Genomic DNA, 23,421 nt, shown 5'->3' on the forward strand with positions numbered 1-23,421 from the left:
TTCGGCCTCTGTGGTGCCTTTTTTCGCAAACTTTTACTTTTGAAATTTCAGTCATTTACCTTTTTTGAACCCGTTTATTGTTGGATAAAATTAACACGTCATAGCAACAGAAAAAACAGAATTTAAAAAATAAAAAATATTGAGACTCAAGAAATCGAAAATATGATTGTTATAACGACTTGTGACAGCCCAACAATACTACGACTAAAGACAATTGCTAACTACTTCGCAAATTACCAGGGGTCTACAGATCACAGGTTGGGAATAGTTGCCATAGATAACTACAGTTTCATAAAAAATAAAATGAATTCGTAAACAGGAAGTCGCCAGATATAAAGCTTTCTGCCAGTTATCATCTAGTTCAGTCGTCAATATGACATTTTTTGTGTTGCGAGACTAAGACCAAAATTTTGACCGGATTGGGTTGCATAATACCATCCCTGCTTTGATTTAGTAATTCTAAACCTAGTTCAAAATTCGTGAAAATTCGAGTACTTTGGCGAGTCACACAGAGAGATTTCCCTTAGTTTATCAAAGTTCGTTGAGTCGTCATCAAGAAAATTCAGCGAATGCAAAATGTGCGAGTTGATTTTTGAACTTGATCCACAATTGAATAGTAGCTTTCAAACGAGTCTGGACTTGTTGAATTGGCTCAGTCATCTCCGAAAAAATGGAGCGATGAAAAAAACAACCGTTTTGTCGGTTACGTCATTTATACCATTATATCTCCGGAATCAGAAGTGAAAACCATTGTGTCTTTGAATTTGATCAACGGTCCAATAGTAGCTTTTCCATTTCTAAAGGGGCGGTAGGGTCTAGCACTTTTGAAAAATCATTTATTATTTTCTTTGTGTTTCTTATAGTAAAACATTTCAAGAATATTCTGTGAAATTTTCAAGCCTATTGGAACAAAACTAAGCAAGTTATGGGCCTTTATCTTTGCTTATCTCATATTACGAAGAAGTAAGAGCTCGGCACACAGGGACACGATATCTGCTTCGATCGACTTGAAAACTTGACAAAACATTCTTGAAATATTTCATTACAACAAATTATAAAAGAAAAAATATTATTTTTTACGGGCTCCTTTGAGTAATGAATTGTTTCCATTGATTTTATAGACTAAAAACATTAAACGCATTTTTCTCGAAAGCAGATTTTGAAGGTCCGTGTCCATCGTCATTCAAAAACTACTGCACCATTTTTTTTCTTCAAATTTTGTACACATTTTCTAGGTTTAGGTTTTACAGCTACAAAATGGTGGCATTTTTCGTGAAAAATCGTATTTTTCACTTGAACGACCACCAAAATTCACAAAAAAAATCAAACAGAAACGTTGGGGTCTAGAGAAACTTCTACTCTATCTATGCTGCTTTGATTTGTTCACTTCTGATTAGTCTCCGCTGAGATACAGTGGACACCACCAACCGTGATTTTCAAAAAGCGTTCTCAAAACTAACTCTTCACCGACTTATTTCTCAATATTTTTCCACGGAAAAATTACAAAATGTTGTTCGAAAGATGCTTTTTATCATGCAAAACATTTGAATTTATTGTGATGCCCGATAATTCAGAAAAAAAATTCTCAAAAATGATGATTTATTTTCATCAATCAGACCGACGATAGTGAAACGATTTGTTTGTCAGTGTGTTATTTCTAGAATTCTCTGAAAAACACGTTGGTGCTAAAAGTTATTGCACCAATGATATCTCCACGCGCTAATCAAATAAGCAAAAGTATGCTAAGTAAAAGCTATTCTTTTTAGTTAAGATAGAATCTGAAAGATATCGTTATAAGGGGGAAAGTGTTAGTGTAATTTTTTTTCATTTATACTTATGAAAGGTGTTTTACTTTGTAATCATTTTTTAACTTCTGCTTAATGGAGTGATTTCATCTGATCCGCGAAATATTTTTGAAAAGTCTTGAAAATCCTGATATTTGTCGGTTTAGTAGGGATATAATGTGCAGTGTCCTTCGTTATTGAAATCAGTACTAGGGATTTGGTTATAATAGTGAGTTGAACCGAAGATGGCTTTCAGCTACTCATGCTTAGGGCCCCGGTGAGTGAAAATGTGCATAAGAACAATGCAGGTACACATGCTTCTGTGAATGAATCATTTCGTTGTAGTAGTGAATTAAACCGGCCATGGCTTGCTGCTGCTCATGCCCTCGGTATGCAATAATATGCATGAGTGGTGTACTGGGGCAAGCGAATCAGATGTTTTTCGTTTGATTAGTGTTGCTCTACGATCGTTTGTTGTCTTTCTACAGTAATAATCTAAAAATAAATCCTTATGGACTAAACACCGTTGATTATATTTATATTATATTTTTTACTTTACAGTCAATAAGTAATGTTTTTTTTTAATTATATCTAAGTTAAAACATTGAAGAAGCGACTGATTGTTTAACTAGGACGTACGTAAAAAACTTTAAAACAGCAAAGTATACTCATATGTTCTATGCTTTTGGTTAGGAAGTGAATACCGACATAAAATCGCATCGTGCAATACGCGGTTATGCGAATGATAGATCGATCTGGTTATGTAAATATGAAAGAGTAACTGTACTCCCAGCAGTCGGCTTTCCGGAGTATTACGTATTCCCCAAAATAATGGTTTCAAATAGTATGTATTCACACTAAGCTGGATAAAATTTCATTGCATTCTCGGTAGCCGGTTACCCAAAGCAATAAACACAGGATAAGCTTACTATAATATTTACTAACAAACTACCCCTTAAGTTCCAAGAATTAAATTCACACACGGACATTCGCCATTCGCGATTCCACTGACACGGCAATAATGCGGACACCAGATAATCCAAAATTATTTTCTTTTGCTAGGTTAGAACACTTAGACACCGTTTGATTTTAGTGTTTTCAATCGATAGTGACACATGGCCTGATTGGTGACCATAATATTTACAAGGAATTAATCTCGAGACTCTACGATAAGATTTTAAGGGTGTATCTAATGGGTTTAACGAGTTTCAAAAACGTCGCATGTAGTTCAGAGATTTGAAATGAGCTATGAATATTTAATTCTATATTTTCTACTACGTCTCAAATTTAATATAATGGAATTTAATGGTATTTATCGAACAGAGTTAACAATCGTTCCCTTCCGAAGTAGATCTGCTTTCGGACGAGACCGGCGTCGGCATTGATCAGCATAGCATAGCATCGAATTTGAATCGAAGCGTGTGACAATCGATTGAACATTCCATGAGATGTCGAAGTAAGTTCCACTTTAGAGTTTACGGTTATTTACGGTACTTCTTGAGTCGGTATTCAGGAACCAGCATAACCAAAAAAAATTCGTATGACCAAAAAATAAATATGACAAATAAATTGCAATAGTTTTGAGTCCAACTTTGAAGCTTTCTGGTATTGTCATCTTCTATATCGGTTTGAATTTTTCAAAACTCACCTTGTAATTCCAGAATCGCAAGTCGGATTTGGATAAAATTCAGAAATTTTACATGAGACCATAAGTCTTTTAATTTGAATTTTTGTTTTTAACAGTATAGTTTACATTTGATTCAAAATGTTCGAAAATCTGTGTAGACATCTTTGAGAAAACGTAGTGCGAAATAAATTTTTGGGTACCTTTCGAATCGAAAACTGAATACCGCAAAAACTGAAATAAGTTTATTTGGTTATCGACTATCCAAATCTGCAAACCCGATAAACCTGATTAATTTATGTCTAATGGACACTTTTATACTAATCACCATGTATTCCCTAAACCGGAAGTTGGATCTAACTAACAAGCAAGATGTTTTATAGGATCTTAAGACCTTTCATGTGAATCTTAGATCGGTTCAGCCATCTACGAGAAAAATGAGTTACACTATTTTAATTTCATTTCATATATCATCCTGTAGTTCCGGAACCAGGAGTCGGATCCAAACGTAATTCAGGAACATTTTTTGGGAACATACGACTTTTCATATGAATTTAAGTTTGTAGAAAACGGTCTAGTCATCTCCGAGAAAATTGAGTGAAATTATTTGTTATACACGCATTTGCTGATCTCAACGAACTGATTCGAATGGTATGTTATGTTTTTCCAGCATTTATTGCTGTAAGTAGTTGAAATCAATATAAGTATGGAATTGCTTTCGACTCGAAAATGCTGCCATCATCTGGTTTACATATGTCATATTCGAACGATTGTGTTGCCAAAACCGAACCGTGCTAAAATCAGTCCGACCCGGGTAGCTGTAAATAGCAAATAAAGATCAAAATAATAACAAATTTTACCATCATATCTTGACTTGATGTTTCTGTGTTGTCGTAGCGATACTTGATATTTTCTTGATATTTCATCTGGAGAATTGTTACATGTGCCCATTTACTATAAACTTTGCTGTATATATGTGTAGTTTATAAATTGTTTATAGGAGCGTTAAGAGAAAATAAATACATAAGTAACCTTCGTTTCAAATCCCGAGTTGCTACCAAATTCCGGAACGCACTCGACTGGCAACACCGATCTCAATGCGCATTGGATCATCTGCCAAAATTGGTAGCAACGAGTCAACGGGAAGGGTTCAGCTAGGACTTAGAAGGAGAACTCGGTCTTTTATCTCGACTAGTGTCGCGAGTAGGGCCGTGTGATCTCGGATACACTCGGTGTGTGTGTTCTACCCAATTAAGTATATCGCCCCTCTCGCCCTCCCTCCGCGTGGTGCTTGATCGCTCATGAACCGAGTGAAAATTGTACCTCTTTGGTGATACGCAACTCTCGGGTCCATCGTCTAAGGCCACTTGTCCGTCCTGGCCCAACACACCAAAACCGATAAAGGACGAGAGTGAGTGCCCAGCCTCCGGTCGATGCACCCGAGTACACTCGGGTCGGCGTGAAACGTCGGCCAACGTATAGGAACAGAAGCAGATATGTGCCCCTGAGGTTAAGTTCAAGGTAAGTCATTTTAACCAAGTAACAAGCATAGTTACAGAATCAAAAAATTGTACAATATCTGTTTAGCATCTAAATTAGTTATTAGTCACTTAGCGAAAAGTCACTTACACAAAAATATCGATATCTCCGTTAAAAATTGAGGGATTTTAACAATCTATGGCTTGTTTGGATCTAAGTCTATAAACATATTCTATTTTCAAAGTCGATTGTGACTGATATTGTAAAAAAAATTGACATAAAACTTCGTATAACTCAAAAAGTAAACATCCGATCTCAAAACCACTAGCGCTCATGGTGACGGGGAGATGGTCAGAGAGGACCCGGAGCTGAATAATCTCGGTGAGAACGTGGTGAGGACAAGGCGCACGCAAAAAGGAGAAATGCTTTTCGAGTTGAAAAAGGACCCTACGGTCGACAGCTCGACCATGAAGGAGCTCTTGGCTAAATCGTTGGGTGAAGGAGCGGAAGTGAAAGCTTTATGCCCGGAAACGATGATTCTATGCAAGATGCCTAGATGAGGTCACCTCAGCAGAGGAGCTAAGCGGTGCACTTAAGACACAGTGCAACCTGGGCGACGTGCAAATTATAATCCATCTAAGGAAAGCATATGGTGGCACACAGACCACGTTGATTCGTCTACCAACAATTGCTGCTAACAAGGCATTGGAGGTAGGTAAAATAACGATTGGATGGTCGCGGAGTCTACTGAGAGCTGTACCGCGAGTGGAAAAGAGAGCGGAAAGATGCTTCAAGTGTTTGGACTTTGGACATCGAGCAGGAGCTTGTAAAAGCCCCGACAGATTCAAAAAGTGTATGCTTTGCACTTCGGAGGAGGGAGATGATCATCAGACTGGTAGCTTCAAGTACCCTGCCTACAAGAGGGCGACCGCGGGCCAACAGTAATGGAGATAACCCAGATAAATCTGAGTCATTGTGATACCGCACAGCAACTGTTATGGTAGTCAATGACAGAAACGAAGTGCGATGTTGCGATAATCTCAGAGCCGTATCAAGTTCCCCCTGATAATGGCAACTGGGTGTCAGATAGAACAGGAATGGCCGCGATACACGTCATGGGAAGATTCCCTATACAGGAAGTGGTTGAGAGTGCAAGTGAAGGTTTCGTGATTGCTAAGATTAACGGCGTCTTTGTATGCAGTTGCTATACCCCTCCGAGGTGGACAGTGGAGCAGTTTAGCCAGGTGCTGGAACAGTTGACCAATAAGCTAATCGGACGAAAACCAGTAGTCATAGGAGGAGACTTCAATACCTGGGCGGTGGAGTGGGACAGCAGAATAACCAAGCGATACACTATGGCATCGGCCAACGAATCCCAGTGGCGACACGGAGAAGGTGGAAAAAATCAAGGGTCCGTCCACCGCAGCTGAAATGTGCCCGAACAAGTTGAAAGAGATCGTGGAGGGTCTCTTCCCGAAGCACGACCCGACTACTTGTCCACCAACACCGTATGGCGAAGAAGAAACCGACTCTGCTGATCGGCAAATTTCTAACGAAGAGCTTACACAAGCCGCAAAGCGACTGAAAACCAAGAAAGCTCCAGGCCCGGATGGGATATTGAACGTGGCGTTGAAAACCGCGGTTCTGGCGTATCCAGATATGTTCCGAACTGTGTTACAGAAGTGCTTGAACGAAGGCAACTTCCCAGACATGTGGAAGATCCAGAAGCTGGTGTTGCTGCCGAAGCCAGGTAAACCACCGGTGATCCTGCCTCGTATAGGCCTATTTGCCTGTTGGACACACTTGGGAAACTCCTGGAAAGAATCATTCTTGACAGGTTGATGAAATGTACGGAAGGCGAACGAGGATTGTCGAAAATGCAGTTCAGTTTTCTTCAAGGAGTGTCGACGATTGATGCAATCTGGACAGTGCTTGAGAGCGCTGAGAAGGCGTCCAAACAGAAGCGAAAAGGTAATCGATACTGCGCCGTGGTCACAGTGGATGTGAAGAATGCTTTCAACAGTGCCATCGCCACAGCGCTACACAGAATGCAGGTTCCAGATTATGTTTGCCGGATCCTAAAGAGCTATTTCCACGATAGAATCCTGGGATACGATACGAACGAAGGACAGAGGTCAGTGCGAGTGACGGCGGGCGTCCCTCAGGGATCCATTCTCGGTCCAACTCTCTGGAACGCTATGTACAATGGGGTCTTGACACAGCAACTTTCCAGGAAAGTGAAAATCGTGGGCTTCGTGGACGACGTATCGTTAACGGTGATGGGCGAGTCTCTCGAAGAAGTAGAGGCCTCGGTGACAGAGACGATAAGCACTATTGAGGGCTGGATGAACGGAATCAAGCTACAAATAGCTCACTACAAAACGGAAGTGTTGTTGGTGAGCAACTGCAAGTCGATCCAGCGTATCGAGATAGATGTAGGGGGACATGCGATTGCCACTAAGCAAGCTCTGAAGCTCCTCGGAGTGATGATCGACAACCGGTTGAACTTTAACTGCCATGTCGACTATGCCTGTGAGTAGTCCGCGAAGGCGATAAATGCAATAACGAGGATCATGCCAAATGTCGCTGGCCCGAAAAGCAGCACAAGACATCTGTTAGCTAGCGTATCTTCGTCGATACTACGGTATGGTGCTCCTGCCTGGGGAACAGCATTGAAAACGAAGAGGAACCGTGAAAAGCTGAACAGAGCATTCCGGCTTATAGTCATAAGAGTCACGAGCGCCTACAGGACAATATGCCTCACCCTGGCAGAGGATATCGAGTATTATCAGCGTAGAACCACCAGAAACATGCGAACGATGGTTCGAATCGATTCGATGGCGAAGTGGCAGCAGGAGTGGGACAGTACGGAGAAAGGTAGATGGACTCACCGGCTCATTCCACATTTGTCGCCGTGGATGAATAGACAACACGGAGAGGTAAACTTCGACCTAACGCAGTTTCTATCTGACCATGGTTGTTTCCGGATCTGCATCGGTGTGGTCACGCCGCGTCTCCATTTTGTCCGGAGTGTGAGTATGTTGAAGAAACACCTGAACATGTGATTTTCGATTGTCGATGCCCGCCTTAAGGGTGGATAATATTTCTGAGGAAATGTGTCGTGAAGAAGGCACGTGGAATGCAGTAAACAGAGTAGAAACACAGATACTCTCGGAGTTGCAGCGAAAATGGAGAAGGGATTAGCGAGTAAGCGTCGGCTCAAGAGCATCGTAAGGATCGTCGTGCTACCAGGGAACCGGACGCCATCTCCCAACCGGAACCACTGGACCGACCTTGGCATCCTTTCGGTCGGGTCGTATACGGGTATCGAAAACGTCGGTTTCGGGAGAACTTCCATCGTCGGGGAACTCTCTGTCAGTGTAGGCTAGATCCATCACCGGGTACTAGTCGAGTAGACGCCACAACACCGATTCGAGTCGTCGGGGCATCAGCGAACCGGAAGCCATGCTCCAACCGGAATCGCGGAGCCGACCTTTGGGTGTCCCGCGTGGCGGAAAAGGGGATTCGGTGCCGGGAGAAATTCCTTCGCCAAGGAACTCTCGGTCGGGGTAGTCTAGGTCCTTAGTCGGGAACTAGACTAGAAGACCGTAGCGTAGTACTGTTAAGATCGTCGGGGCACCAGTGAACCGGAAGCCATCCTCCAACCGGCATCATTGGATCGACCCAGGCATCCTTACGGTCGGGCCGTGGACGGGTACCGGAGGCGCCGGTTACGGGAGAATTTTTCTTCGGGGATCAGTCGAGTAGTCTGGCGCGACGTAGCGGCATTGGGTCCTCGAGGCACCAAAGGTGGATCGAGATGGATAAAGAGAGAAACGCAGGAGCTCTTTTCTCGCAAACAAAGAAGTGCATGAGCACAGCCTCCCCCGAAGTATTGAGCTTAGCTTAGTTCCGGGGGGATCGAGGCAAGATATCCAAGGTGTTTTAGTGGGTAAGGTTCGGCCAGTCCCACTCGCTGGTTCACAATAGCGGTAGCTTGACAACTACCGAGCGCGTGAGCTGGGAAAGTACATAAAGTATTTCACCTTGTAAAAAAAACACACACACGAACATTTGCTCAGTTCGTCGAGCTGAATCGATTGGTATATGACACTCCGGGTCTCGATAAATTTTTCTAAAGTTTGAGCGAATTCTATACCTATTTTTTATATTTATAAAAAAAAGTAAACCCGTTAGAGTATTTTGGAATACAATAATTGTTCAAAAACATAACTTTTGCAAGAACTGGACAGTGAAACATTGAATGCGAAAACCGAACAAAAACCTAAGGTGGGTATATTTACCCTACAAAATAGATCCAATCTCCATTTTGTTAAACCTATCTTGAAATGGTTCATCGTACTCTTTATATATATAAAAAAAACTAACCATTTGTGATTGATGCGGGGAAAATTTCGATAAGGAATAGGTTATTTTTATTTAGCAATAGAAGCAATAAAAAATGTTAATTGCAAATTCTTGCATCACTTACTTGATAAACATGTCAATTCCTGTGGTCTCCATAGCTCGACTGATTCCTTTCCACGAGGCCACCATGGTATACTTTTGCTTGGCAGTTAGTGGCAGCCGACTATCTGTTGGTGGCGGTCCACAGGCATCTAGACTAGGGACATTGCCTTTAGAACAGCCTCCACCTCTGCCACCGGCTAGTTTTGACAATTCACAACCCATATTGAGTTTTCCTATTCAAGTGTGTATTTAAAGCAGGAAACTTCTTACAACATCAGTAATTCGTTACGATTCCACAATATTTTACTAATCACTAGTTTCACTAATTTCACTACTTTTGTCATTTAAATTCCACTGGATCATTTTGAATATTTTTCTTCAGCTACACCTATTATTAACCACGTATTAAATAAAGGAAGCTATATTTCTCCAGATGTCAAAGAATTGTGTACTACACACTTATAAATAAAACTTTCTCTTCATTTCATTTTTCACTTCATCTCACTTGTAAAATTACTATATTCTTTTTGAAGCATCAATGGTCCCAAGCGATTCAACTTACTCCTGTAATTTCATACATGTTCCAAGTAGAGTAATGGTTGCCGAAAGAGACAAATTTAGACACCTAGTGAAATATGAACAGTGGCAAGTAAGGTTGTTTTCCATGACGTGATTCACATTTCTCGCAGTCCTATTTCTCTCACGTGCTACATATCATGAGCTATCTGAAAATTGTTCTATAGTTGCACCTGGAACAATCATAATCACTCATTAATCACACGGAACTCGTTTCATTTGTAGCTACGCATAGTAAAATTATAGTTCATTGAGCACCACATACGTATATCAATATTCAAGACAGGATAAGCTACTGGTTACATGCTCGTATAAAAACTCTATACCCAAGTAACGATGACTCTTGTTTTTAATTATGAACATTCAAGTCTATTTAAGCCTTACATGGTCGTGCTATCCAGATCAGGCACCCTAACGTATTTGGCGATATCCGGTGATTTAAACAAACCGACCGAACACACAAATAAATCAAGGTGCTGGCACTATTGACACAGGCTTATCTTTTTTTTTAATGTTTGCTATCAAATGGTTCACATACTCCTTCATTCAAAGAGCATTTATTCCACCTAAGCATTCGACAAATATCCGTTGACTTACAATGTTGTTCACACAGTCTGATTACTGTTGAATAAATATTTGGTTTGGTTAAGTCGAGTTTAGTGGCGGCTTGACATTAGCTGAGACTCGATACTTCTTCTTGCATAAAACATGCTGGTGTCCTAAATATCACTGATCATTAATTAGGTAAAGTTTTATTGCTAAGGGAGTACAATAAAAATATCAAAGGAATAAATGCACAAAATAAAAGGAATCACTACCAATTTTACATGAAATGTATAATAGGGTTCCGCAATAACCCATTCGTGAGATAAACAACAGTGTCCTATTCACTAAAAATCCTTTTTTTCTCTCATCGTCATTATCATTATCATCATCCTCATCATCATCATCATCAATACTTTATGCTCGACTAAACGCCATCACCAACGACTTGCTTGCCTTAGCGAAATTGATTTTCCGAACCTAATTTCCTTTTTTCGTGGCGGCTTCCTTCTTATTTCAACTGTTTTCGTGAATGCGCCCTGTTACAAAACTCAACATTACTAACAGACTATCACTGTCCATAACGAAAACGGGAACAAATTTCGAGGGAAACGAATGACAAGCCATTAAAAGCTCACTGAAGCTGTAATACTTCTTCTTGCATCGAGATGATATACACTTGGCGGAGATAAGGAAATACTGTCGTGTCCGAACGCGCTTATCGTTCATTCAAAACTAACCATCTAAGTGTCCTGTTATTTCACGAACGCTCACCAGAAACTTCTCATGGTACTCATGCTCTTTTACTCAATTGTGGGTGGTTGTGCGCAGGTCACCTGCTTCAGCGCGCTAATGAACTGATACCGGGGTTCTAGAATACTTCTCCAACTCGCACAACAATCTATCCAACGGAGAAACAAATGCACTCATTTAGTCAACAAACGCGAACAATAGTATTGAGTTATCGTGTGTGAAATTCTGGAACGCGAACATGCGAATATGAGATGCACGGTTACATCGTGAAGATGTTCAAGACAGTCGATTCCCCTCGGTAATAAGCGAAATTGTGGCAACGGCCCTAATATCTTACTAATATTGCAACTTTTGATTCGCTTCGCTTTACGCAAAACTGTGTGGAATATTAGGCCTGATTGTACACCTCATGCTTCCGTTTCATTGTTTTGGACCAGAATCATAGGCAATATCATTCAGCTTACAACTTGTTTCGGGAGCTCGCGAGATTTAACTGCGTAGGACTCCGCACGCAAAGACCGAAATCAGCATTTTTACGAAAAAATTAGTTGATTTACTGATTTGAGTTAGTTATTTTTTGGGACAACTAAAAAATTCTCAATATTGCTAATCTGGATTAGTTAACTCTTACTCCTTTAAAAATGCTAGAACCATAGTTGAAATGGCAAATTTTTTAGCTAAATCCACCAACTCAACATGCGGTCATTTATTAACTAAGACACACTCCATTTGCATTCAACTATTTTTTTAGTTGACTTATCAAAATAAAATATTATTTTCAACAAATATGAATGGTTGAATTCAACAAAAGGTGGCCTCTCCCGAAATAGAAAGTTATAGATTGCTTTGCACATATTACTGACGCGCAACATAGTATAGTAAGTCGTATTCAAGGCAGCAGGCGAACGCGAGCGCACTTCGAAAACATGTTCGGTTGGCCTTTTTTGCACGTTGGTAGTCTAGGGTCAATGATGTTGATTATCTGGGATTATCAACTGTCTTGAAAAATGAAAATAAAACCACACAGTTCGAAATTTTTTTGTCATTTTACATCTTATAAGATGCACATAAATGGAGCGAAGTGTTTCACGCAAAATTTATATTCAACAACATGTAAAATTGTGTGATCTGAAAATTACAAGGCTTGAAATCGAATGAAGGTAAAATCTAAAGATCGATAGCAACAGCGCGACTTGAACCAAGAACCATCAGCTCACAAAGCACGTCAGTTAGTCGTCTGAACCACAAAAGATCCATATCTACTTAATGAATAATTGATACATATAAATCCACTTGGCAATACTTGAACAGTTAAGTAGTTATGAATTGTATCGTTTGTATGTCACCTGTAAAATTCATAATTTTTTTTCTGTGCAACGACAGTGAGTATTAGTGTACATTATCGGAGCGATTAATTACCGAAACAGCAGTCATGATAGCGCCACACTCGAGACTGTATATTTTCTCTAGAATATTTACATCGAACTAGTACGAGGTATTCTGGAATACAGAATTACAATTTGGGCCTTGTTACACAATGTTCACATCGATTGGATTGAATAGGAACGAAAGTTAGATTTTTTCCTATTTGCTCTTCGAAGACTACCGTGGCTGAAATGTTTTCAATTACTACGTTACGAGAATCTCTGAGCTCTCATCAACTAACACACCCTGTAAATTGATGAATATTTCTTCAGCGGCTCTTCAATTTCCATTCACTGACTGATAACATCGGTTAACATAAAGTATACAAAAACGTTCATGTGCCCTAGACACAAAAATTGATTAACCGCTTAGTAACCATCCATCTTGTATTTTCGGGAGTTTGGATTTGACTGAAATTTCATAGAAATCTATGAAACCAGGATTTTTCATTAGGGCGTACAAGCAAGTGACAGTTTCTCTTTGTTTACTTTCTCTTCTATTGATAACCAAACGGTTCCCACGTTTATCACTCAACTCTTCGCATAAAATGATACCCGAAACTTTCGATTTTCAAACAGAGTTGTGAAATCGAAGAAAATCTTTTTAATCACATCACAATAATCGAAAGCGAGAGTGATTAAAGAGAAACTGTCACTTGCTTTTACGCACTAATGAAAAATCAACCGAGCTTTATCAAATTTTTATTTAGTTACTAGCTGAATTACTCGGCGTTGCTCGGAAAGGTTTCGTGAAGGCAACGCCGCAAAACGATTCTGAAAATTGTCCTGCCTATCGAAATACTCTGAATGTAGCTAAATCCCGCAACCCGATTGAACAATACTCCGTACATGTTCAGATTGCGCACGGGCAGTGTCTCATCTCAGATCAAAGAAATTTGACAGCATTCTCGTCAAATCGGGTCAGTTTTATGTTTTTACAATTTTACCTTACATTTCGCATGTTTGGGCCACTTGCTACACTCCCTATTTCCTGAAATAACATAATAATCTCCTTTGATACAAAATTAGTATCTGTATTTGTCAAGAAGCATCATTTCTCGTCTAATAAATTTTATACTGAGCTTCCCTTTTCAGTGAACTTACTACAACTCTCCTCCATGAGTATTCTTGTAATCACCTCTGAGTAGTGTAGAAAGTATCTGAGCTCGTCATAAAGTATCGATTCACACCATTCATACATTTTGCGTTGCATTCAAATTAACAATACATAACCCGGCGAACGACCGCAACTTGGTTAAAGCCGGGTATAAATAAACGACATAAAAAAATAAATTACAAATAGCAATACTATCTAGCACGACCTTGAAATTCTTGTCCCTCTCTAGTTTTACAAAAAATGGATGATGAAAATTGGTTAACCCCCTCCTTGCCGTCTAGATCTGCCTTTCCAATATCAGTAAATTGTGTAATTATTCGAAATTTTACTTGTGCTGATGATGATCGCTAGAAAGCATCCTACGTATATTAGTAAAATAAGAGTTTACCATTTGAAAACAATGATTATTTCTTATTCTCATGTTTACCGGAATCAATTAAAAATCAACGCACCTTTCATAGATTTCTCGATGAATTATTCACTTACTTGCGATTTACTAAAAATAAATCTCAATGACGAAAAATGATTTACACTTTGAGTCACTAAAATTCTGAACGTAGCAAAATATTTAACAATTTCTATAAACTGACATTTGATTTTTCTAGTTGAGAAGGAGTTGAACAAGCAATACTGATCGTGCAATAAAAATACATATTTAAAGATAGTAACATCGACAAAAAGTTCGAAGAGGATTTATTAATCCTAGCTTCCATTGGGTTATAAATACAGCCTAAATTTGTGGTATGTGTGGCTAGATTACCGGAAAAGGCTTCTGTGTTTCCGTTGAAGAAACTTAAAAAAGTTCTTTGAAGAATCCATTAGAAATGCATACGTTTGAAATAGAGATATAACTAGAAAAAAAAGTGCAAGATTATTAGTACAATAACCCTATGTAAGATGAATGTGCATAGCCATAATCAACAGGTTTAGATTTTAATCTATTATTCGTCTGGAGTATTCTAAATATATAATATAGTCAACACAAGAATTTTACAAGATAGGTTCATGAAAACAATTTATATTTTGAAAATCGTTAATGAAAACGAAATTCTTCATGATTATTTATGATACTAGATAACGAATTGCATCATTAAAAAAGATTATCACTAATATGAACGAACTACTAGTTAGATAAAATATAATCAGTTGTTCAAATAGATAAATAATTCGTTTATACGCAAAAAATACTTATGCATGTGAAAGATCAATTTAATCAAACTTTCACTACACACCTTCTTAGCGAACACCGTAAAGAACAGCGGTAGAAAACATTTTCGTCTGCACCAGTGAAGTACATTTTCGTCTGCAGTAGAGTACATTTTTTCGATGGCGGTAGGAAGCTACAGTACATTTTCGAAAGCGACGAAAGCTTCAAGTAGCAGTACAAGGCCGTACCATCAATAAAAAGTAGAATGAAGAAGAACAAAATTTATTTTTACCGTTCGGATCATCGCTGGTACTCTCTCTGCGGTAAATGTAGTTGTAGCAGGCTGTGGAATTTTGAATGTGTAGAATGTACAATGATGAATGTATTTAACCGCTACCGTTTGCATCCCTGTATGTAACACTCGGTTCAAAAGTCGGTTTTCATAGTGATTGCATAACCTTTCTTCATGAGACAGACAGATACGTGAACAGGGAACGCAATTTCACACTTTGCAACACATAATTCTGGAATCTGAAGTCAGATCTGGGTAGAATCTTTAAAAATAAATGAATACTTATTTTAATCATAGCTTGAGAAATAGATTAAACTTTCCCTGATAAATTATTTTCGTAACATCCGGAACCAAAGACCGGTATAGTTGAAGTTGTTCCATTTGTCCGTCTACTTACGATATATATTGACACAATTTTCAGCGTAGTTTAACAGAATGTTTACGTCATTTCCGTCGCCACTTCAGAGGTTATGTACCAAGTTGTAGGGAAAAGCAAGCTAAGCAGATGTTTCCTAAAGTTTTATGTAAATTTTATTTAAACAAGCAAAAGAAAATTTGTTGCCAGCACTAAAACTAAGAAAATCAAACAAATATCTGGTCTACTTAAACAATTTTGTTTCTCAAATAAACGAAATTCCACTAAATTGATTGTTGAAGTGTTTAAAACTGCATACAACTTAAATGGTATTGTTTCATTGCATACAATTGAAATTTTCAGACATTATATTTCCGTTTTTTCGAGCCCTGCCATTGTACATAACCCCTTAAATGAGAATTGAACATATTTAACACTCTTCACTCTATGCTTCCGGAACCGGAAACCGAATCCGGATCATTTTAGAGTTTTTTTTTTCACCGTTTGGGGTACTTCCAAAACACGAAATTGTGTGTGGTTTGTATGGCCTTCAACTAAAAACACTCTAAAAATTGAAATTTCTGCACAAATCACCCTATAGTTTCGGACCCGGATGACCGTTCTGGATGAAAGCCAGAAACTTTGTATGGTACTCTTTCTACGAACCTAAGTTCGTTGAAATCAGTCCAGCCAGTTTTTGAGCATAATGAGTGCAGGAAGCCACGTCACGCAAATGTCTGTTTGCGATTCCGACGAACTGATTCGATTGCTATTTGACAATCGGCCATTCGTGTCTCGGTGCAAAAACTGGTTTTCACAGTGATTGTACAACCTTCTTAATGAGAAAAGTAAGACTATTTGGATTTTTTTTAAATAAAAACAATACAAAAAGACTGTCTTTTCCGGTTTCTGTACAGCACAATATGGAAAGTTGACCTAACTGTCTGCCGTTCAATTTTCAGACTTTGATATCTACACACATGCTTTGAGTAGTTGAATATTTGCCAGTCCAACATCCCCAATACGACTCAATTCCACTAATTCGTTACATGCATCACGACGCTGATCACGTCCGGCAATTATATGACTACACGATCACCTTCCCGTGAAATGAGCGTCAAAGAGTTTTGCACAAACATTCCACACCAATTATAATGACGTAATCACTGGCATGAATCGACTCAAATCTAAAAATTGTCATAACACAGAATATTTTAGTTTATTTACCTTGACTTGATTATGCTTTAATTTCCGCTTTATTAATTTAGTTTGAAAAAAAATCACTATTTTATGTATCACTCTGTTCATTAGGGTTAATGCTTAACATGCACAGACCAACATTTTTTTTAACATAATAAAATTCTAAATTATAAGTGTCTCCCTTGGAAGATTTTTGGAACAGTTTCTCGCCAGGCTTACCATAGTTATGCGGGCCCGCAACTAAGCATAAGCAGCTAATTTTGAACTGCTAACGCTACATAAAGCTAAACAAACGTTAAGTTAATGCTATCAACACCGAAGTGCCATGTAATATGTTATAGTCTATAGCGCGCATTGTTGTTGTCTTGAGCAAATTCAATTACTACCAACTCCTACACGAACTCAATATATGTAATATTATTTGCTTTGTTCAATTGGAAAAATGTTTTAGATCGAGATACATTTTCTCCCTAAACAAAGGTAAAGCGAATCGAATGTTTCATGGTAGTTCTAGACTGTATTTTGTTGCTGTGGTTTCAACCATAACGTATTTGGAATTGACGACTGTCTCGAATTAGGTGTGAAAGTGGACTGAACTTTACGTGCCATTACACCACCGGTCACCGGTCTGGAATCCTTTCCTCATTTTTAAGAAAAAAATTTTCTAATCGTTTGCCTTTCCAAAGTTTCAATATTTTTCCATTGGACGAAGCTATAGAGTATTCGGAGAACTGCAGTCATTTCCTACAAAGTTGATGATGTTTCGTGCATACCATTGCATTGCTATTCATTAGAACCTTAATTTAGACGAATTGAATTCACGCGATCTTGAACCTTCCACATATAGAAAAGATGTCAATCACTTGTAATATTGACTAGTGCGATATACCAATCGACTCAGTTCATCGAGTTGAGCAATGTCTGTGTGTAATATATGTGAGTATATGTTTCAAATAATTTGACTTGGGCGAAATAATATATGATACTAGGGGTCTTCGAAAATTCGATCAAATGTCGGTTGTCCAACAAATATATATCTTTCCCATAGAGCAAGACAAAACGAACAGGTGAAATATTTCATTCTAGATTTAAAATAGCGGTATTTGCTTGGTTTTCAAATAAAATAAATAAAATTTGGAAAACATCATGAAATTCAGATTTAGAAAAAAAAATTCATCTTCAGAGGTATGTATTTTCCCCATACAAGTTAAGGCTCCGTATCCCGAATTTTGTCACCCTATTTAAGCCTCTGTTTGTTCTAGCTTTGCTGCTGTCTAATCACACATAAATAAATCGATTTTTCTATCAAAGCATTTTTCTTGCGGCTGGTACAAATGTGTGTACAAGAATCTTTAATCAGTTCGATCCTTTTATATTTATACCACTTCCGCATTCCCATCCAGTCAAACGGAAGACTTTGCATGCAGTCCATTTCTACCGGTCTTAACCATAGGTTGAACAACATTTGCATACTTGGTCTCAAGAGGGCTTCTATTTATCTTTTGATCCCAGTCAGCCATCGGCTTACGAAATCCCACTAGAGAGCAGTCTTATTGTGTGGGCGACAGTCGTGTCAAAAATAGAAGCAAAAAGCAGTTCGAACCAGATTCAGTCGAGGAAAGTAACAAAAATTGATTCAGATTTTCGCTTTCATCTAATATCAACACCAGCTTCGAGGCACTGCTGCTACTCTGCTCTTGATATTGTTGATGATGACAATGATTGTGATTTCGATGACGATGATGTTGATGATACCTATGGCCTCGATTTACGAGTTCTGCCTGCGCTCCTATCGTCCAACTAGGAGCTAAACACAAACAAGAAGTTAAAGAGGCCCCGAGCCACATAGCGAAAACAGGTGGTGAGTATATTCTCATGCACTTCCTGGCCACAAAAATACCGAATGGGCGACCGACAACTCACACACTCCGCTTTTCACTCAACCAGTCCACCATCCTGGGCAAGGGGTTACTCTTTTCTCCTTTTTAGTCAGAGAATACGCTATCGATATGGACTAGCGTCGAGATGCTATCACCCTGAGGAGACGGTGCTAAAAATCAATATACTAAGAGCTCTCACTAGTCACTAGCTATGGTGCACATACGGGTACAATAACTACTTACTAGAAGATCAAGTGCTTCGCCTTTTATCACGATTCAGATTTAACGTGGGTTCATTAAGGATAGTGGAACGTTTTCTAAATTTCATATTACTCATATATCTATCACACCAAAATTGAATTCAATTTTCTTACACTAATTGGCACTAATTAGCAGAATTAGAATATGTTTTGATACTATCATATAGTGATCCAAATGTTCCAATAATTTTTAGTTTAATTATACATTCTCGTGCACTGCAAGTATCCAGCTAGATTTTAGTCTACATCAATCTGCTGTTTAGGTTAAAGCCGAGTAAAAATAAACGACATAAATCTGCTGTCGATTCCAACTGGTCTCCCGAGGAATCGGAAGATGTCAACATCGCTCATGATAAGCAAACACGTGTAAAGATGAAAATATTTCGATCTAACTATCATATACTGGTTCCATCTGTATGTGTCGGTGATGCTTAGAGAAGGAAAAAAAAGTAATAAATATTTGCTCCGAGTTATATACTATTTCGCCCCCGACTTCTAAAGTTTTGCAATTAACTTAATTGATGTAACTTAGATAAATGAATAAATTGGTCGTATGTCCACTTATGTGATGGAAATTACTTTTTCGCAAGAGTAACTTGTTATTTACGATAAAATTGTGTTATATAAAAATAGCACTAGCTTGCACTTCTATGACAGTTTCCGATATTTGAATTGATTGAAATAAGTTAGAAATATATCACTTGAAGTAAATATGTTTTATTAACATTATTCTATTTCAAGCAAAAAAAATCTCTAGGCAATCTAGCTTTCCTATATGAATCAGACACATAACAAAGGAATTTACTTCAAAATCTATTGAGAACATATTATGAATCGATTTGTTTAAATTCTGATTATGAACAAAGTAGTGAAGTAGTGTAACAGTAGTGAACAAAGTAGACAGATAGGCCATATCCCAAGTAGCAAATGTAACTTATTGAACTTTCAAGATGTTTTACAATTGATTTAGAAATGTTATTTATATTATTATGTTTGCAAATATATATTAAAATTGGTTGTGCAATTAATCACCGTCAAGTTTCACAATACAACCGAAAAAATCACTGTAGAACAACTTTAAGTACATCTAAAACAATTGTGCTGTAAATCACCAACTTTCTAATGTTTCACTAAAGCTCTACAAAAAATTTCACATCGTCATGTGAAACGGGAGTAACTATAACAATTGTGCAACTTATCAAAAACTTTCCAAACGGCTGTCATAATTGTACCGGACACAATATACGTCGAAATTGCTATAAATCTTTTGTGGAAGAAAAATTAGTGAAATGATTAATGCTATCCGCAAGGCAAAAAATGCTGAACCGAATTGATAACCTTGCTGTAAAAAATATATTTCTGCAGAGTCCGCATTATTTTGGCTGACTCATGAATTTTTAGATCAGTGTGCGCAGTTTTCTTCAGTTTTAGAAAAACATTGTTATAAAATTCAAAACTTGCAAAAAAGTTGTGCAAGATGTTTGATTTGAACGCAAAACTTACAGACATGAGATTATTATCATAAAAGTTGCAAGAATACAGCGTTATATACGCAATGAAAACAAAAATCAATCAAATAATTTGTATTCGGTTTTCATTTCGCGACAAAAAAATAAGCAGACCTGACATCACTTTTCAAAGATATTGAACGAAAAGTTAATTTCATCATAGTTACTCCCACAGTTATATATTACCGCTTGTGCAACTTGTTTTTGCAACTCCAGTACCGGGACTTGCCAAAATAATACCTACAGTGCGTATCACAAAAGTCGGGCCCTCTAAGATAAATGACTATACTGTATTTTTATTTAATTCAACTAGAAGATTAAAACTGATAAAAAACAAAACGTAGAGAATTTCTTTTCAAAATATTAGCATGTTAATGTTTCCTGTTATTTAGATAACATATGTCATTACGTTGGGTGAACCATTTTCTATTCAACTCACTGTTACAATCGATGCCACATTGGAAAATATTCAAGAAAAAATCATTTCGAGATTTTTCAGGTTTAATTACACAATACTTTGATCAAAATCGTATAAGAATTTTAAAGAATGTTTGAATACACGTATTTTAAACACCATTCCTATGATTCTCATTAAAAATAATAGACTGTTATTTTCACAGAAATTTGTGTACAATCATAAAAACACTTTAATTTAAAGGCGCTTGAAAATTACATGTTTCACCATAAAAATTCAGTTCGTTGTCGATTTTTCATTTACAAAAACACAAAAGCTCAATTCTACAATATGTAGCATTATCATTTTTCATGTGCAGATTTTTTTTACAAGATCCATGTTTGTGTTGAGAGCAGTTGTATTGAAAATCAAATATGAAACTTATTTATTAGAAATTATGTTTGTTATGTTTTTGTAAACGTCATTCTATTTCTTGTTTACATTACGTAGTAGTTTGCACGAGTTTCACAATTGTTTTTTCGCTGATTTTATTACTGTCTTTTTGATGGGATCGACGCATGAGTTTTTGTATCAGTTGCACAATCGTTATGAATAAATGTTCGTTATAACGGATGAACTTGAAAGTATGTTGCACAACACAGAAAAATTGCGCTTTTTCCATAACACAACAGTTACTAGAATAGTGATATAAACTAACTTGATAAATTGCACAATCAGTAGAAATATACAGGACACAACTTAACATGCTACTTGGGATAGTTGAACTTTCTAACTTTGGACCCCTTGCATAGTCGCAAAAAGTATGAACAAATGTTAAATATAATATTGACAATGTTTAAAACAATGAACCCTTCATGTTTAAAACAATGATTCCCTTCATTCATTCAAAATGACGGTTAGCACTGTTCAACACACGTTATCCTGTCGCTGCTCCGAAACCGGAAGTCGGATCCAAATCAAATTCAATAGCAACCTATGGAACTAACAGACATTTCATTTGATCCTAAGTTTGTGAAAATCGATATTGTTACCTCTGAGAAAATGAAGTCAGTTCCGTATTGATGTTTTTGGTAACTATTTCCAGCTCTTCTAAAAACCGGGAACTGGGAACCAGTATAGCCAAAGTCAGATCATATGACAAACAACTAAAATAACCAACAAATTAAAATAGTTTAGAGCCATATTTCGAAGAATTGTTCCCTCTTTTGCATTGTCTCTCTAAATAACGGTTTGGAATTTTAAGCACGCTTCACTCTGTAGGTCCAGAACATGATAGCGGATCGGAAATAGCGTTCTGTGGGATTTCAGTTGAGTCTAGGTTTGTGAAATTCGATTCAACCATCTTTGAGAAAATCGAGTGGACATTTTTGTCACATCCACACACCCATACACATTGGCATTTTTCGATCTCGACGACCTGATTCGAATGGTATATGACACACGGCCCTCTAGACTCCAAACTATGTCGCAACAAGAACACGAACATATTTTTTATGTTACACTTGTTACATGTTTCTTCTTAACATAACTGGTTACGAAACAGTTATTTAAGTTTGAAAAGACGCCCAATAGTTAAGTAAAACGTCTCGTTAAAATAAATTGCTTGAAAGCTGCTTGTTAATTTCATGCGTACTAGTTGATGTTCTACAATTAAAATGCTGTTCGTTAACAATTTGGTACAAATATAGATGTAGGGGCAGAATTTGTAAAATCGCCAAAAAAGGACTACTTTTATTTTGTGTTCAAATGTTGATAATTTGGTTCTATTCGATTATTAAAATAACCTTACTAAGAAACATTGAAAAAAATCATCTCTAAAAGTTTTTTTTTGCAATAAGTTGAAGTAACATGCAAATATGTCCATTTGTAAAAGAGTGAAAAAATAAAATAAAATAAATACTCGGGAATGGGTTTGCTGCAGACAAAGACATCACATTAACAAGATATCCAGCTCTCACATTTCCCGAACAAATCATTGGCGCCAAAATAGCAGCACTGCGCACCCATACAATTGACATGATATGTTGAATGTGATGCCGTGCGATGGCGTTGCTGAACTGAAGATTGATTTCGCTCCAAGCTGACAGGGTCTTTAGATTTTCAGCTTGAATTACACGATTGACTTGTTGATTTTCACACATTCCATAGAAATCTGATAACACCGACTATTATATACATACGGCGCTTCGATCGGGTGATATCGTTGAATTTTGAGACAGTAAATTCTCAGTTTCACCCGCTTGAGCATTTTTAGTTTTGCGAAAAGACATTATTCAATAAATCGCACTCTAACTTCTAAACAAACAGTTGCACACCTGATGCCAACTCTGAAAACTGAGTAAAAAGTCCATTTTCCTATTTTTTCTTTCTAGAAAATTATTTCAATAATCATTTTTTTTTTGCCTTTCTCATACAGAAAGGCTATGCAATCGCTGTGAAAACCGACTTAAAATCCGAGGCCCGGAGGGCCGAGTATCTTATACCATTCGACTCAGTTCATCGAGATCACAAAATGTCTGTATGTATGTGACAAATAATGTCACTCAATTTTCTCAGAGATGGCTGAACCGATTTTCACAAAGTTAGATTCAAAT

The 23,421-nt window shown here is 37.6% G+C and overlaps 1 protein-coding gene across 15 annotated transcripts in view; it reads right to left on the bottom strand.

Moving 5' to 3' along the window:
- LOC131437081 (globin-5-like) overlaps nucleotides 1–11,219 on the bottom strand; it is a 71,320-nt gene extending 60,101 nt beyond the window's left edge. For 2 of the 15 annotated variants that reach the window (XR_009230698.1, XM_058606161.1), the window contains exons 1-2: nucleotides 10,957–11,219; nucleotides 9,380–10,106 (exon numbers count right to left, since the gene is read on the bottom strand). Coding sequence is in view for 14 of the 15 variants with exons in the window: in XM_058606161.1 (XP_058462144.1) it covers nucleotides 9,380–9,579 (200 nt within the window). In the remaining variant the exon portion in view is untranslated. Of the gene's footprint in view, nucleotides 1–9,379; nucleotides 10,107–10,530; nucleotides 10,692–10,956 lie in introns of those variants that run through there. The other 13 variants (XM_058606168.1, XM_058606172.1, XM_058606164.1 and 10 more) reach the window with 13 other exon arrangements.
- Nucleotides 11,220–23,421: the final 12,202 nt, after the last annotated feature.

The sequence above is a fragment of the Malaya genurostris genome, chromosome 3 (assembly GCF_030247185.1).
Source record: "Malaya genurostris strain Urasoe2022 chromosome 3, Malgen_1.1, whole genome shotgun sequence".
Classification (NCBI taxonomy): domain Eukaryota; kingdom Metazoa; phylum Arthropoda; class Insecta; order Diptera; family Culicidae; genus Malaya; species Malaya genurostris.